This window comes from Poecile atricapillus, chromosome 16 (assembly GCF_030490865.1).
Source record: "Poecile atricapillus isolate bPoeAtr1 chromosome 16, bPoeAtr1.hap1, whole genome shotgun sequence".
Lineage (NCBI taxonomy): Eukaryota > Metazoa > Chordata > Aves > Passeriformes > Paridae > Poecile > Poecile atricapillus.
The window spans coordinates 11,686,511-11,702,921 of NC_081264.1; the positions used below are offsets into that span (position 1 = coordinate 11,686,511).

The 16,411-nt window shown below is 43.2% G+C and overlaps 1 protein-coding gene across 4 annotated transcripts; it reads left to right on the forward strand.

The window, feature by feature from the left end:
• The first annotated feature begins 138 nt into the window (after positions 1–138).
• Positions 139–16,100, forward strand: KLHL22 (kelch like family member 22). 4 transcript variants are annotated; one of them, XM_058851581.1, is made up of 8 exons: positions 159–284; positions 5,697–5,810; positions 8,448–8,700; positions 9,541–9,706; positions 10,867–11,585; positions 12,709–12,901; positions 13,579–13,812; positions 14,851–16,100. In XM_058851581.1, exons 3-8 carry the CDS (start codon positions 8,474–8,476, stop codon positions 15,226–15,228), a joined length of 1,917 nt encoding a protein of 638 aa, XP_058707564.1. In that variant the 5' UTR covers positions 159–284; positions 5,697–5,810; positions 8,448–8,473; the 3' UTR covers positions 15,229–16,100. The 4 variants fall into 4 exon arrangements, with proteins under 4 accessions (XP_058707561.1, XP_058707560.1, XP_058707564.1 ...); XM_058851580.1 differs by having other exon boundaries at positions 8,431–8,700; positions 14,851–16,099; XM_058851578.1 differs by lacking the exon at positions 5,697–5,810 and having other exon boundaries at positions 139–284; positions 14,851–16,099.
• The last annotated feature ends 311 nt before the right edge of the window (positions 16,101–16,411 follow it).

Below are 16,411 nucleotides of genomic sequence, written 5' to 3' on the forward strand. Positions count from 1 at the left end.
TGCTCAGCGTGAGGCTCGCTGGGAAATGTAGTCCGGCCCGGGAGAGCTACTCGTCGGTGGCGCCCCGGGCGAGCCCCGCACTGCCCTCGAGGGTGGCGGCCGCGGCAGCCCCGGGTTCCCCGCGGCGGTCACTGGCCCGGCATTCACCGGGCACAGCCGCGGCACCTACCCGGGCGGCGCTGGGGCCGCCCACGCCGCCCGCCTCGGTTCCGGCCGCCACCGCCCCTCCCTCGCCCGGTGGTTCCGGGTCGCACATGAAGGCGGAGGCGCCGCCGCCGCTCTCGGTAGGTGCTGCGGCGGGGGCGAGGGAGTGCGGGCCCCGGCCGGGCTGCCCGGGGCTCCCCTGCCGGCACCGGCGCTGCCGTTCCCCGGGGCCGCGCGTGGGAGCGTGTCCCGGGCCGACCCCACCCCTCGGGCCCGGGCCGTGTCCTGCTGCCCGGGGACACCGGGGGATACCGGGAGGGATACACGGCCAGAGCAGGTGCCGGAGCAGCGCCGGGCCGGGCCGGGCCGGGCAGCCCTGGGGCAGGAGGCGCTGAGGGCGGCCGGCAGTGGAGGCGGGCCCGGGTGCCTGGGCTGCCGGCACGGGAGGGGGAGCTCGGCGGTGTCAGCACCGGCAAAGGCATTGCCAGATCGGCAACAGAAAATAAAACCAGAACTGTGCTCCACCTGCCTTTGACCTCTTGGTCACAGGGTTGCTCTAGAGCCAGGCTGCCTCACTGAGTGCTGTGCAATTCCAGGTCACCTTCCCCTGCAGAGAAAACTCATTCCGTGTCACTGATGGGAAATGTATAAGTCACGGGTTAGAACCCCACAGACGCCTGCCAGAACAAAATTAATGTGGTGAATAGTATGAAAATATTCATCTTCATGAGAAACTGGAGCTGGAAAGTGCTGGAAGAGGCCCTTGCTCACTTCCAGGTCATTTAAGTGTTGTGTTTGGCATAGAAATAATTACTTTCTATTTTTTTTTCCTCCTTGTTTGTTAGAAGATTTAAAAAGTCATTATGTGATGTAAGCAAATCAATAAATCAGGTTCAAGTCTTGGCAGACACCTGAGTTCCTCAAAATTCTTTGAGCATATTGGCTAATTTATAAATTACACAAAAAATACACAACAGAAAACATTACAGTTCTGTGAATATGGGTAAGTTGCAAATCTTTTACAGATAAGGTAAAACACTCAAATTAGAAAGCTCATATTCGTTAGGTCATACTACTATTCATGGGAGGAAAAAATACTTTTAAACATCCATTTATTTAAATATAGATATACTTCATGGTGGTGTTGTCATGTACATTTTAAATGAGGTTTTTGATTCTGGATATGTCTTAGAAATAACTTGTAATGTGTTGGGGGGAGGAAAAGCAGCAAACCCCCCAAGGTGTTTGCTGAAAGGAATGAATGCCAACATTTGTGAGCCAGCATAGTTTGCAAAAGCTGTTTCCCGAGCCACGCCTTTTGGTCTCCTCCCACAATTCAAGTATACTACTAATGCTAGAAACTGAAAATGGCTCAGAAAGTCAGTTCAGAGTGTGTTTCTGCATATTTCCATCAGCGACGTAAGGCAAGGCTGTGTGTACAGAGCAGGCAAAAACACATCAGCATTTGGGTGCTCAAAAATAATGCTGAGCTATTATATAATACCAGATATCCTCCTTTCTTTCTTTTTGTGGGGACCTCGGTCAAAAGGAGTTGTTTGGGCTGTTTCTTGTATTTGTAGAAGGTTCCTAAAATGGAGTATTTTAGAATACTTATTTTTGCACAGTTGTGAATTCATAGAGGGATTCTGAAAGAATCACTGATAAAAGCTTCTGCCTCCCCTTTACCTTTCTTCCCTTTTCCTTGAAAAAGCATGAAATGGGCTTAAGTATTGTCTCCAATTAATATGAACTCAATTGTCTTCTATGTAGCAATCTCACAAGTGCCCATTACAAATTATCACGTAGTTGATGAATTATTCTGGTATTTGCACTCCAGTTAGAATGAACAATAGTTTAGCTTTTCATTTTATTGTTGTTTGTAGCAACACATTTGTTTTCCCAACTATTTTGGCAGGCAGCCAGCTGCCTCCCCTTTCTGCACACTCCCTGATTTAGTTGATGTGTTTGTTTGTGTGTCCTCTGCCCCGTTAAAATTCTGGTCTGTAGCCAGGTTCTGCCTGCTGGCATCTGCAGCCCCCAAGGCTCAGCATTTTGCTCCAGCCCTGTATCTTGTTTTGTCAGGCTTGCAGCTGAAGCCTGGTTTAAATCCTAATCCTTGTTACTCCCTAGGGAGAGAGGAAGGTGTGGGAAGCCTTAGGGCGCAGATTTTCAGATTCCTCCAATGCATTAAGACTTTAAAGGGCCTATTTAATTTGGATCCCAACCAGCACACCACACTGGTTGTTGTGTGTCAGGGAAAAGCTCTGGTGAATATGGCCTGCAAGAAAGAGGACAGCAAGCTCTAGGAGGGGACCAAGAGGAAATACATCATTTTTAACAGCAAAAGCAAAGTCATGCTGGGTAAGAGTAACTCCAGGTATCACAGCAGGTAGAAGACAAGCCTGGCTGCAAGGCAGCTTTGGAAGAAGAGACTCTGGGGGTTCTGACAAGCAGCTAGTGGAATATGATTTCTCCAGTGGGGTCCAGCTTCATACTGGGCTGTGTTAACAAGAGCACAGCCAGTAGGTCACGTGAAATTATTTTTTCCCATTCTATTGAGCACTCATAATCCCCAAAAATTGGAATACTGTGCCCAGTTTTGAGCTCAATACTGAAAGAAAAACCTGAGAATTCAGTGGAGGAACCATACAGGGCAGGAGCACTTAGAAGGTACAAGCACCTGCAAGGCAAGAACACTGGATTTGTTCAGCACAGGGCAAAAGAATAAGGCAGAGCCAGTTGACATTTTTTAAGCTACCTAATGGGCACAGGACAATGTAGAGCCAAACTCTCCTTTGTGGAGAGTCATCCCTGCCAGTGATGAGAGGCAAGTGTCACAAATTGCAGGAAAAAAAATCAGACAGCTAAAGAAGAAACAAATCTGGTGGCTAAACCATCAGTTTTCTGACTAAAGACAAGGATGGAGATTTTGCACTTGACTAGACAAGGTTGTCCACATCCTGACCCGATTTTAAAGGATTCCCTGCTTTGAGCACAGATTGGACCAGAGACCTCCCAAGTTTCTTTCCAGTCTCAATTATTCCACACTTCTAAGAAAGCATGGGACCCCCACCAAGCTGGAGCCACCTGTCCATATGGCAGTAAGCTAAACAGATTTGGATACCCGACACCAGCAAGCTCGAGTTTATTTTGGGCACAGCTGATGCACGAGAAAATATCACTATCTGCGTAAAACACCTCTTTGTAGTGATGTAACTGACAGCCACGAGCTCTTGAATACAAAAATGTCTGAGTTTCCATAGAAACTAACTTGGTTAATCCTTCCTGCATCCAGCCATTTCTCTACAGTAGAGACTCAAGGCTGCCAGCACAACTTTACAAAAAGACACCCCCAAATCCACACATGCACCTCACAGTGGGAGCATCTCTCTGACCTGGATGCTGGTCAAACAAGGGGTGAATACTTGGCTAGGTGTGTATCATTACCACACAACACCAACAACTGACTTCAGCACTGAAAATGATCCCCACCACATGAAAGCACAGCATCCCTCACCAGAAAATAGAGGCTGAGTTAGCTGTACTGGCAGCACAGGGACATCATGGTGTGACAACTGATCTGTGTTGAAAAATGTCATTAGGACAGACACTGCATTCTCCTCTACCATGTCCAGTTTGCCATACCTTTAACTTTTCCCTTCCTCTCTGCTTCTAGTTGAGTTACTCCATTCCTACACCTTGTGTTCTTAAAAGGATAAGGATTTTCAGTAAGCACAAGAGCAAACCACCATACCAGTTTCTCACCATTTTGCCATTGATCAAACTACAGTGCATTCCCTAAATTCCTCCTGTCCCAGTGACAACTTCCTCAGTCATAAGCCACATACCTCTACTGTGAAAGCAAGTATTCTGTTGTTGATCAGAGAGGGGATTTTGTTTTTTAAAAATTACCACAACTCTTCATGGGTGGTTAATGAATTATTTCAGCTGAATAATTAGAAACCTAAGACCTCTACTTTTCTTCATGCCAGTAATCTGCAGAAGCATGTTGTAAAAATAGAATTTGAATACAAGACAACCACACAGAGTTATCTGCAAGTCACTGAGACATTGTAACTTTCACTGTGTCCACAGCTTATTACCAGAGGCCACTGGTATATAACACAGGAAACAGAAGGAAATACTCAACTTCTTTCATGCTCCCTCCATTGCAAGGCATGGCTGCCTTCTCTTGGTTCTCAGTTGGAATCCAGGCACAGAATGTGTAAGATTTCAGTCTGCTGAAAAAGAGCAGTCTTGTGTTTCTAGGTACCCCTGAGGTTTTTGCCATTTATAGGGGATTTTTTTGCCTGTTGTAGTTTTTTTGTCTCTTTGATTCAAAGTGACAGTCAGCATCTTCCTACACTTGCTTGTAGACATGCACATACAATTACTGATCCCATGTGCTTTCTTCTTTATGTACTGGACACTCAGTTATAATACCTTAAAATTAATCACTACATTAACCCACATCCTCTAAAAGACAAACTAACATAACTGCAGGCTCAAATGCATTGTGCAGCCAGCAAAGCAAATGTCTAGCTTGATTTTCCCTGCAATTTCAAAGTTGGAACCACTTGCCTTCCCCTGTTTCTGCAGACAAGATCTCACAGAACATGAGAGAACACTTTTAATCTTTGCTGCTGTTAAAGAAGCACAGTGAACTCAAAGGATTCCTCATTTTCCCCACCTTCTGGGTTAGTTCTGCAGTACTCAGCCACTGGTGCCCAATGCTAACAGCTGACCAGCACTGAGAAACTATCTCAGGAAAAGAAAGAACATATTACTCAAATTTCTAAGAACTTGTTTCAGTCACAGAGCTGTTTTCACAAGAAGAGAAGAGAGCAGAGAGGCCTCGAGTACATCCTACAAACAAGAAGCTGACAGTAGAGAAGCTCAGGATAGAGGGAAAAAACCTGCTCTGTCTCTCCATCCAGAACTGTCCTGCTTACATTACATTTAGGCAGCTTTGGGGTTTTTTTGTGTTTTTTTTAAAAAAGATTAAGCAAAAGAGATTTTTAGACAGTAACAAAGGCAGAAAGCACACTGGTCAGACCACACAGTTTGAGAAGCAGGGTGCTGTGCTAACAGCAATATCCCTCTTCAGCAATTTTGTAATCAACATTTACAACAATACCCAAAGAAATACACAAAATTATCAATCAGCTCAGCAAACACACTGCATTTAATCCAGAAAATTCAAATGCCAAATCCATCCCACTTCTCTTTCAAAGAAGAACACAACAGAACCCCACTAACCCAGCCTCAGCAGCCGCTCTTTGCACCCTCCTGCCCACCGGACCCCAGCTGCTCCTGGTGCAGCTGTTCCAGAGCTGAGCACACTCAGCTCAGGGAATCCTTCTGGCCACATCCCCCACAGCAACCCTGTGCTCTTCTCTACTCTTCTAGGTCTTACACCTCTTTTCTACCAGCTCCTGAATCTATCTAGGCAGGAGTTAGGAAGCTTTCCTTGGCTTTTGGCTCAAAGAAGACTTAACCACATATGTCAGGCAGAGTTTATGGACTAATACTACAAATGTTCACCTTTATAGGCTGGGAGCAGTTCATTAGAATGATGTGCAAGCCTGAGTGACCACCCTGAGGGACAGTCCAGCTCAGCAGTGACAGCCGAGGTACAACCCAGGGGCAGAAGCTGAAAACAGGAGGTGAGGACTGCCAGAATTCAGAAATTTGAGCGTAGCAAAATATCTGTAGGTTCAACTGTTAACCAGCCAAAAATCAGTTGTGGAGGATGGTTCAGCTGCACTCCCAGCATCTCTTTTGCCCACACTAGGTGGTCATGGCAGAGCAGGTTTGTTCAGCTCTTGTTAATAGTTGTGGCATAATTCAAGTCTGTATCTATTCAAACTAAATGTGAGATAAACTCCCTGCAGATCTCCAAGACAGCCCTCACTTGTTACTGAGAGCTATTCAGATACTAATGCTCATTCTGGCTACAGAATCACTGAATGATTTATCCTTTAATTTATTTATATTTTCTCTCTTTCTTAATACCATTTAATCTTCCTGGTTCCAGTTACCACATCTGTAAGATCAGCTCTCTTCTGGCGCTTTACTTACTGAAAGCTTCATCCCTTTTCTGTTACTTTTTAAGATTATTCAGATAGAGAGTGTATTCTGAACAGTATCTACAGTCATATTAATTAAAATTAAATAAATAAAGGTTTGCATTATTATATGGGTTTCCCACTCTACCCTGCATGTATCTCTATAACCTGCTGCTCCTAAAATACATTTCTTTGCTAACACTTGTTTACAGGGCTTCAGTGGCCTGTGTAGTTTTCTTTTCTCTCACCTTGCCTTGGCCTCTCTCTCTCCAGTGACTGCAGTATATGATACACTAGAAGATTGTATCACAGGTCATGCTGTTTCCCCTCTCCATGAGATTCCAAATTGAATGGATTTTCAAATCCATTTTTGGATTCAGAAAATAGTTAATTTGTTGCTTTTTCTTCTGCTTTTTAATACAGTGGTTTTACTTCCATAGGGACTTCTTTTGATACATCTCTCTAAGAAGAGGAAAAGATGTAACCTGTTTTGGAGCTTTAACCACATTTAACAGAGTTAATCAGTTCCTCATTTGGACCATAGATCACCCTACTTTGGTTTTGCTGCATTTATTTCCTTTCAGTGAAATGGGAAATTTCTGATCAACATCATGTAACACTCACTGTTTTACTTGCCTTTCTTACTAGATTATTTCCCTTGCCTCAATCCATCACTCTTTGTATTCCCCAGGAGCAAATGCAATGATACAGTAATGTTTTGTCTGCTTTCATTTGATTTCTAGGAAAAGCATCAGCCTGTCATGAAAAATAACCCATTACTCATCTCTTCAGCTGATCATGGATAGTTTTCCCTCTCTAATCGACCTGAGTGCTCCTCAGAAGGCTGTCTTGTCAGAGCTCCTCTTCTCAGCTGCTGTCTTGGTTTTGCTGGCAGATAAAGAGCAGATAAACATTTATACGCTTTCTCAGGGGTTTTCCATCCCATTCACCATGCAACACCACCTTCCTTTTGTTTGTAGGGTAACTTTCTCAGGCAGACTAATAAACATTTTCATATTTTTTGGTGTCATCTGGGTAGCTCCTTCCTTGCTGCCATACCCAGAATACCTGCAGTATTTTGAGAGATCTGCGGTGCTGCACTCACTGCCTATGGCTGGCACAATTAAACAATGGTTCCATTGCTTCACTGTTTGGATTTGCTGAGTTTGTTCTCTTTTGCTTCCCTGACTGCTGCTAACCCCTTGTGACTATCCCTTGTGGCACTAAGCTATTTCCCAGGCTGCTGAAGAGAGGATCTTATGAATGTGTTAGCAGCCATATCAGCTCACTTACTTCCTTTTGTTAATGGGGGGTGTTTTTTAATGTGCTCTGACAACTGGATAGAGTCTATAAGTTCTGACTGCTACGACTTCTGACATTCTTCAGAGACAATGGACAGGGTAAATTACAGGATGGTAGAACAGGATTCATGAGATTTTGATTGCTTAACCATAGACATAAAACACAGTCACTTCCAGATAGCTTTTTACAGGTGTTTCCCAATTAGGGGACCTTCCCAGTGTGTCAGTGGCAGCACTAGAAAAAGGTACAGGATAGCCTTGGACAGTGCCCATTCTGGAGGAAATACCTCCTCTCTGCAGGGACTCACAGGAAAGTAGTTGTGCAAGCTAGCTTGAAGTTGCCAAAATAAAGAAACTCACTTTGAAGCATACAGTTTCATACAGTGTTTTGTACAATTATGGTTGGAAATGTGCTCAGCTACAGAAAATGGAAAAAGCAAACACACTGAGAGAGGAGATCTTTCTGATTCTCTGGTAAAATATTACGAGAAAGATGGAAGGTACAGTTTATATTGCAGAAAAGTTACCTGAGAATATTAGGCAATTTCAAATTTGGCAAAAATTTGGTCCATTTTTTGTTGCAGATGATGCAGAAGTGCAAAAGAAACAGGGGGTTTTGATAATGGATTGGGAAGTGAAACTCTTGCTAAGAAAAAAAAATACCCATGGGACACACACTCTGATATTGGTCTGAAAACCCAGGAGTCAGAATACTTGTTTTTGGAAAACCTTATTCTGCCACTTTGGTGTGCTGGTGTCCATCTGTCTGTTTTCAGTATAGTTTGGAATAATTTGTTCAGGACAGAAATCTCTCCATTGACTGAAGAGTTGCTTTTTATTTTCAGTGACAGGCAAGGGTCAGAGGAGCGTTTGTAAAGCAAAAGGCACAAACCTTTGCTGATTCTGTTGTCTCACAGATTTCATTCTGCTGCAGCTGGTGGCTGAGCACTTCTGCCTGGGATGGCGGAGGATCAGGAGCTGACTCAGGCACACAAAGCTCCACTGGAGCCCTCTCTCCAGCAGCGCAGCAGCAACACTTACCGCAGTGCAGAGCACTCGCAGGCGCTGCTCAGCGGCCTGGTGTCTCTCCGGGACAGCAGCATCCTCTTCGATGTGGTTCTGGTGGTGGAAGACAAACCCATCGAGGCTCATCGCATCCTTCTGGCCGCGTCCTGTGACTACTTCAGGTACGCTTCAGTAACAAGCATGAGTGTGACTGTCAGTCAAAACAGCAACATCCAAATCTTCTGTCTGGGCATACTCCTTCTGAATCTAAAATCGGACCTGTAAGATGGAGCTGAGGCTGTTTCACAGTACTAACTATGGCTTTATTCATCTCTCTGTTATTTCTCTGCAGAAATAGAGCTCTTGTTCCTGCACACTGAGCTTACCTCCACTAAATTCACTGTGGTACTTGGAGGTTTATAAAGAGGAGAGACTGTCTGAACTGGTGTCTTCTGCTTAAGAGCACTCTAAGTGGCTTTTAACATATCCTTAGCATTGTAAGACTTGTGGAGACCATTGCATAATACACAAAAACTCACTGGAGGTGACTCACTGGCCATTAAACCAGGCAGTCCCCAATCAATTTGATTAGCAGTTCCTTTGTTTTCATAGACCAAACACCCAAGACAATCCAGACAAACTTCTAAGTTTCAAGGAAGATCTGTTCTACCTTAGAAAAAAATTCCCACTGTCCCAATTCCTCTGTGTTTCCTCTTTCCCCACACCCAGAGTATGTGCCTTTGACCATTGACTATCCATATATAATGGGTCTGTATTTAAGTCCTTCACCTGTTGTACCTTCTTGGTTGCCCCTACTGTTTTCCTGCACAATGAAGAGTTACTTTCTTAGCTCCTAAATGCCTGTACTCTTAACTTAGAGAAGAGGTAATCACATTAAAATGTCTAGCTAGGTTTTTGTATTTCTGAATATTTTTTATGTTCCCAGGACAACATAAGATCAGCAAACTGGAAATTGCTTCACTGCAAATCTGCCATAGCATGTGCCCTTGTCTGTTTTGCAGAGGAATGTTTGCAGGAGGATTGAGAGAGATGGAACAAGAAGAAGTTCATATTCATGGCATCTCCTACAATGCAATGTGTAAAATCTTGAACTTCATTTACACTTCTGAGCTGGAACTCAGTGTGAACAGTGTACAGGAAACCTTAGCTGCAGCCTGTCAACTTCAGGTGAGGTACTGGGAGATGTGACAAAAAAGAAACAGGAAACAAAAGCAATGATGAAAGAAACAGAAAACATGGATATCTGGTTAGAGGGAGGGTTAAGAGGTGAGCAGGAGCATGGACACGATAAGAAGGATTTTTGGGATGCTGTATCCACTGGAACTAACTGTGGAAGGGTAGGGACAATGAATGGGTGTACATCTCATTTGTGCCAATGGTTTCTTTACTTAAGACATTACCCATTTCATCTAGAGGAGCATTTTATATAGCATCCACTTTCACTGAGCTACTTATGAAAGCTTCCCTGAAAGAGAATATCCCTGGCCTATGGTAAAGAATAGGGTTTGAGGCTCAGAAATTGTTGTGCTGCTCAAGGTCATCCCCAAGTGAGTCCACAGGCACATGACCTCTCCTGACTCCATCACTACAGGAAATCCTGCCACTATGGTTTGCACTAAGTGCAGGGTTCATGTGCTTTTAAGACAAGGGTTTTTTCCCTAATTTCCCCTGCAGCTAACTGCTGCACAAAGCTTTAGTACCAAATCTTAAACTTTGTGAGTGCTTGCTTTGGTTGGTTTTTACACACTTTATTAGCAGAGAGGCTCCTGGACAGCAGTTAGTTCTTTGTTTGCCAGTAGTTCCTCCTGCCAGATACAACTTCAAATTGTGTTCAGAAGACAATACTAAATACTCATTTTCCTTTCCAATGGCTTCCTAAGCTCTTGAGTGATGTATTTGTTACAATCTTTGATATAGTGTGTTTGTAGTGTTCTGAAAAAACAAACACAGATGGAATCACCATGTCCTCTGTATCTGTTTTGCTGACTGCTCCAGGGCAGGCTGCAGAGGCAGCCCTGCTGCCCAGTGTCCCACGTGTCTTGGAAGACACACTGCTGCTGCACCTGAAGCCAAACTCAGTCTTGCAGTACAGTGTGGCTAGAAGAGCTGTATTACATTCATCTTCATAGCCACACTGAGTTCTGTTTCTCTGGAGAAAGGTGAACAGGGCACAAGTGAGCGTGGTGGTCAGACTGTGAAGAGAGCAGCCATTTTGTGGATCATTTCCTTAAAGTCATCCCAGGCTTCAGTCCCCTGTCCCTCAAGCGTGGGGCAGGTGGTATCTGAAATGAAAAATATCTCTCTCTCTCTCTCTCTCTCTCTTGCAGATTCCAGAAGTCATTAAATTCTGTTGTGATTTCCTCATGTCCTGGGTAGATGAAGAGAACATCCTTGATGTGTACAGACTAGCTGACCACTATGACTTGAGGCATTTGAGTGAGCAGCTGGACTCCTACATTTTGAAGAACTTTACAGCTTTCTCAAGGACACAAGTGTACCGACAGCTACCCCTGCAGAAGGTCTACTCCCTTCTCAGCAGCAACCGTTTGGAGGTTAACTATGAGTTTGAAGTTTATGATGGAGCACTTTTTTATCACTATTCTCCAGAGGAACTGGAGACAGATCAGGTCTCCCTGATGGAGCCCCTTAAGCTACTTGAGACAGTTCGTTTTCCTCTGATGGAACCCCAGATCCTGCAAAGGCTTCACGACAAATTAAGTCCATGTCCTTTAAAGGATACAGTTGCAGATGCATTAATGTACCACAAGAATGAATGTCTTCAGCCAATGCTTCAGAGCTCCCAGACACAGCTGAGATCAGAGTTCCAGTGTGTAGTGGGATTTGGAGGGATGCATTCTACTCCATCCATTGTCCTCAGTGATCAAGCCAAATATCTGAACCCCTTGTTGGGGGAGTGGAGGCACTTTACAGCTGCGCTAGCCCCCAGAATGTCCAACCAAGGGATTGCTGTTCTCAATAATTTTGTATATTTAATTGGTGGAGACAACAATGTAAGTGGTTTTCGAGCGGAGTCAAGATGTTGGAGGTAAGATAAGGATAATCCTGCTATTCATTTTATTGCCACCATTGCCCATTTCTGAGTCAGTAAGCCAGTAGACAGTCAGTACACTTGCCAGCCCAAAGATTAGGAACTGAGCAGGAGCCTTACTGAAAGAAAACACAAGAACTGAGCTTCATAGTAACAGGCAGCTCCCAGCAGTGCTTATGAGACCAAGCCAAGCCTGACAGTGTAGAAACAGGTACTCATTCAAGAGTATTACTCGTGCTTCTTTCTGCCTTGTTGGAGGAGGGAAGTATTAAAAGTGTGGGAAGTAGTAATGAACCTGAACTCTGGGTTGTCTAGATGTTCTCTGACTAGCATTTTTTGGAAGTTTTCTATGTATAGTTCTTGTCCCAGTACAAAAGCATTTTAAATAAAATGCTATTGCTAACAGATTTTCAAAAATCTGTGTGCACAACAGCAACATTCCAGAGTCGTTTTACATTACTGTGTGACAGGGAAAAGAGCAAGAGGAAGGATCAAGTTTAGATCTTCACACCCATTACATTGCAAAAACAGATATAAACCCTTTTGCCTTTATGTTGTGCTCATTTTTACAAGTCTTAGCTGAGTTGCTGTTATTTTATGGCATGCATAGTTTCAATTCTCCACCAGTTTTCTATGTAACTAAAATTTCCAGATGAGAGAGATAGTTTGATGTGAAAGTGAATAATGAGATTCACTTTGAGCAGCAGATATTTGGGGAAAAGAATCAAAGAACCCACCACATATTTATGCCCTTTTTGAAGATCCAGATTCAGTCTTTGTGTTATTTTTAGACTGTGTTACCTCGTAGAATGGCTTTGTGCAAATAGAGATTGTGATATGTAACCCACATACACAGCAGTGTACAAGATAATGGAAAACCTAGGCTTTTACAGCATGATGGTGTCAGCTAAAATGCTGTTTAAATTTGTCTCCTATAAATAGAATAAAACAACTTTGCTAATAATAAAATGCCGGCAAGGCCAAATTTCACATCACTTACAGATGAGCTCAATTTCAGCTGAAGACAGTGCAGTAACCCACATTCATGGAACTGTCTGGTATTCCAGCAGTGATTCTCTGGCTGCAGGAATAATTTTCTTTGGTCTCACTCTTTTCCAAGGTATGACCCACGACACAACAGATGGTTCCAGATCCAGTCCCTGCAGCAAGAGCACGCTGACCTCAGTGTTTGTGTCGTGGACAACTATATTTATGCTGTCGCAGGCCGAGATTACCATGAAGACCTGAGGGAAGTGGAGAGGTATGATCCTAAAACCAACACTTGGGAATATGTGACACCTCTGAAGAAGGAGGTAAGGAGTGCATTAGCCACACACGCTACCACAATTCCCCAGTTCTTGATTTAATCTTGCTAGATGTTTTTCTCAGGTGTAACTTTTAATTGCTGATATTCAGATGGAAAGTAGTAAACTCTGTATATGCAATAAATGGACAACAAGAAAATAAAATAATAGCATATGTAAATTACATTTTCCAGTTAAATGCTTATTTTTCCTGTTGCTTGTTGATTTTGCCTGCAGCTTTATTGTGTTAATCCTTAAAACTATTAATAAAACAAATAATAAATGTGTGTCAGTGCTGAAAATATTAAAAGCCTGAATTGAGTGCTACTAAGTAGAATAATTTGCATTCTTGATAACAGTGCTTGTATAAGAAAAATCACCAATTAAAAAGGCTTCTAAGTAGATTAGGGAGTAAAGTTATAGTATGAATGATCTTCTAATCAAGGAACAATAAAGACAGAGGATGCTGCTGTTCTGGAAGTTTCCAAAATTCTACTGTGTTTCATTCAGAAATCCACTGTAATATTATCTTAGAACTGTCCATAAGAAAATCCTTTCTACTTCTGATTTCTGTGTAACTCATGAGGAATATCACTCCCTTCATGTCTATTCCCTACTTCAAAACTGGGAGAAGTCCATAAATCCAGACCTCAACCTCTTGCTTTGCCATTGGTGTGGTGGTGCAGGTGTACGCCCATGCAGGAGCAGCGCTGGATGGGAAGATGTACATCACCTGTGGGAGGAGAGGAGAGGATTATTTGAAGGAGCTGCAGTGCTATGACCCAAGGACTGACCGCTGGGATGTCCTGGCAGACGGCCCAGTGAGACGGGCGTGGCACGGGATGGCTGCACTGCTGGGAAAGCTCTACGTCATCGGGGGAAGCAACAACGATTCTGGCTACAGGAGGGACGTTCACCAGGTGAGACCATGTCACACCTGTGTCTGTTCTTGCTTTCTCATGGATGCTGGCATTTAGGTGTAATGTCTTTCTCCTGCTAAGTGTGCAAATAAAACTGGCTGCTCAGCAATGGCTGTTGGATGACCTCTCCCCCACTCACCTGCAGAACAGGCAATGATTTATTTATTCTGTCTTGAACACTTTGTCTCACCCACAAAGCATTAAAGCTCTAGCACTTGAAATTCTTACCAATTTTAAAGCATCTCTGATGGATAGCTTCATTGGCATGCATATGCCCAGTAAGTAGCACATCAGTTTAATTTACTTCATGCTGTCTTTATGTGCTTTTTTTCTAAGTGGAGAACTTTTGAATTACCAATGTGTAATTGCAGGGCAAGGCTGTTAAGGATATGTTGGATGGCAGTTGTATAATGCAATTAAAATGTGTGGTATCTGATGGTAAGGGATGTCTGGAGAGAATTCTCTTGAACCTTATTCTAGCCTCTAGAACTACTAGAGACTTGAAAAGAAGAGACAAAAAGTAACTTTTTATAGAGCCAGTGGAGATGGCAGAATTAAATCTAGCTGCAGAGTGTATGTGAATGATAAGAAGGTGCCTAGAAACAAAAGCAGTTAGCCAAGTAGGTAGCCAACGAAATCTAAAACTCTCCAACATATGGTGCAGAGGCAGCTTAGCAGATTTATCATATTTGTATGTTCCAGCATTTTTTCTCTAATGCAAACAGGTGCATTATGTCCGGGCTTATATTAGCACGTGTCCCCATCTCTCTCACTTTTGTATACATTTTTGGAATGACATACAGCTGTTACTCCAGCAACAGGGTCAGAATTTGTGATTCCAGAGCTATGTGGCAACTATGCACAATTTTCTGCTGAGCACTGTACTTGTATTAGATGGTCATATGCTGTCTCCATTATCAACACTCTGGCAAAAAAGACTGATGATATTCCTCCCTAAACAGTTTACCTTACAGCCAGGCTCTGTCACTAGGATACAAGTTCAGTTTTAGCTTCTCTCTTTTCTTTTTTGTTTTACAGGTTGCCTGCTATAAGCCAAGCACAGACCAGTGGACAAATGTATGTCCACTTCCTGCAGGACATGGAGAGCCAGGCATCGCGGTTTTAGACAACAGGATTTACGTCTTGGGAGGCAGATCCCACAACAGGGGAATCCGCATGGACTATGTCCACATTTATGATGCAGAGAGAGACTGTTGGGAGGAAGGACCCCAGCTGGAGGATGATATTTCTGGGATGGCTGCCTGTGTCCTCACGTTGCCCAGGGCTATTTTAATGGAATCAGAGAAGTGGCTCTCAGAATGGCACGCAGATCGAATGAAGCATCACCTTGACTTTCCATCAGAAGTTATGAGCGTATCAGACTGGGAGGAATTTGACAACTCAAGTGAAGATTAGAAAACTTTAATTATTTTTTTTTTTTTGCCAGTGGATGAGGAAACTAAGGCTTGGGAAAAGTACTTGAGAGATTTTATATGTCTTTCTTATATACATAAAAGTATTTAAAGGTTTTAAAAATAAGTGTTCCGCACAAAATGCCATTCACAGTCAATATCTATCCATCTGCAAGTGTTCTGCACAAAATGCACCTAGTCAGTACCTGCCCACCTGCCAGAAAGCAGTGGTTTTAAAGAAACCACACAACTGCCATTTTCCCCCAGTTGTATAGAGGTTCTTGTAGTTTGAAGGAGGCTTTTCTCAGCCTTCAGCATGGACAGAAAAAAAAAAGCACAGAAGGCTCAGCTTGACTAGCTTCTTTCCTTCCAGCTTTTAGCTTGAAATAGCTCCTTGAGATTTCTTTTTCCTTTTCTTTTGGGTAATAAAATTTCCTAGCCAGCTTAATACAGGAAGGTAACACCTAGTGCTGCCCTTCTGTGCCAGGTGTCAGACAGCTTGATTAGTTTTTCAGCAAGAGTGAACACACAGAAACAGGAACAGTAGCAAGAAAGTCTGAACCTTCATCTCATCTGGGCATGCAGCCATCCTTGTAACTGGCTGAGAGTCTGTGAACTGACACCCACTCCTGAACTTCTATACTGTAAGTTCTGTCAACACAGTGGAAAGAAGATTTCTAGAAAAATCTCTCTGTACAGAATATGGCAATCTCATCATTCCACTGTCAGACACATTTGTTGTCAACCGTAAATTAATAAATTCTTGTCAGAACTTTTTTAACTGCTGTCTCCGTTTTATTAACAGTGATGTGGTGGCTGAAAGTTTCATTATATCCTACAGCAGTACTGGCAAAGTTACTCCAGCCTGGGAGATGGGCAATTTTTTCATTCTTCTATTATATGCTTTAGAAGAGAATAAAGAGAACAGAGATTAGTTTGCCCCAGCAAAAGAGAAAAATAATGGGATAACAAGAAGTATGGACAATTGCACTGGTTCAAGACCCTGCAGTAGCTGAACTAATGCCAGGAACTACAGCTGAGAAAGATAAGGCACAGTAAATCCTTCCTTCATGGGGCCTTAAAATAATTGGTTCCTGACTACCATCTTGCTTAACATTAGGTTAGAAGCTGATTTAAAATCTGAACCAGTGTCATACTGAACATTATGAGATCTTTCTTCTTGGAGG

Excerpts from the sequence above, each read along its gene's own strand:
- KLHL22 (XM_058851578.1), top strand. The coding sequence starts at position 8,474 with ATGGCGGAGGATCAGGAGCTGACTCAGGCACACAAAGCTCCACTGGAG. Across the intron at positions 8,701-9,540 it reads GCGTCCTGTGACTACTTCAG|AGGAATGTTTGCAGGAGGAT; the intron begins GTACGCTTCAGT and ends TCTGTTTTGCAG. Across the intron at positions 13,813-14,850 it reads ACAGGAGGGACGTTCACCAG|GTTGCCTGCTATAAGCCAAG; the intron begins GTGAGACCATGT and ends TTTGTTTTACAG.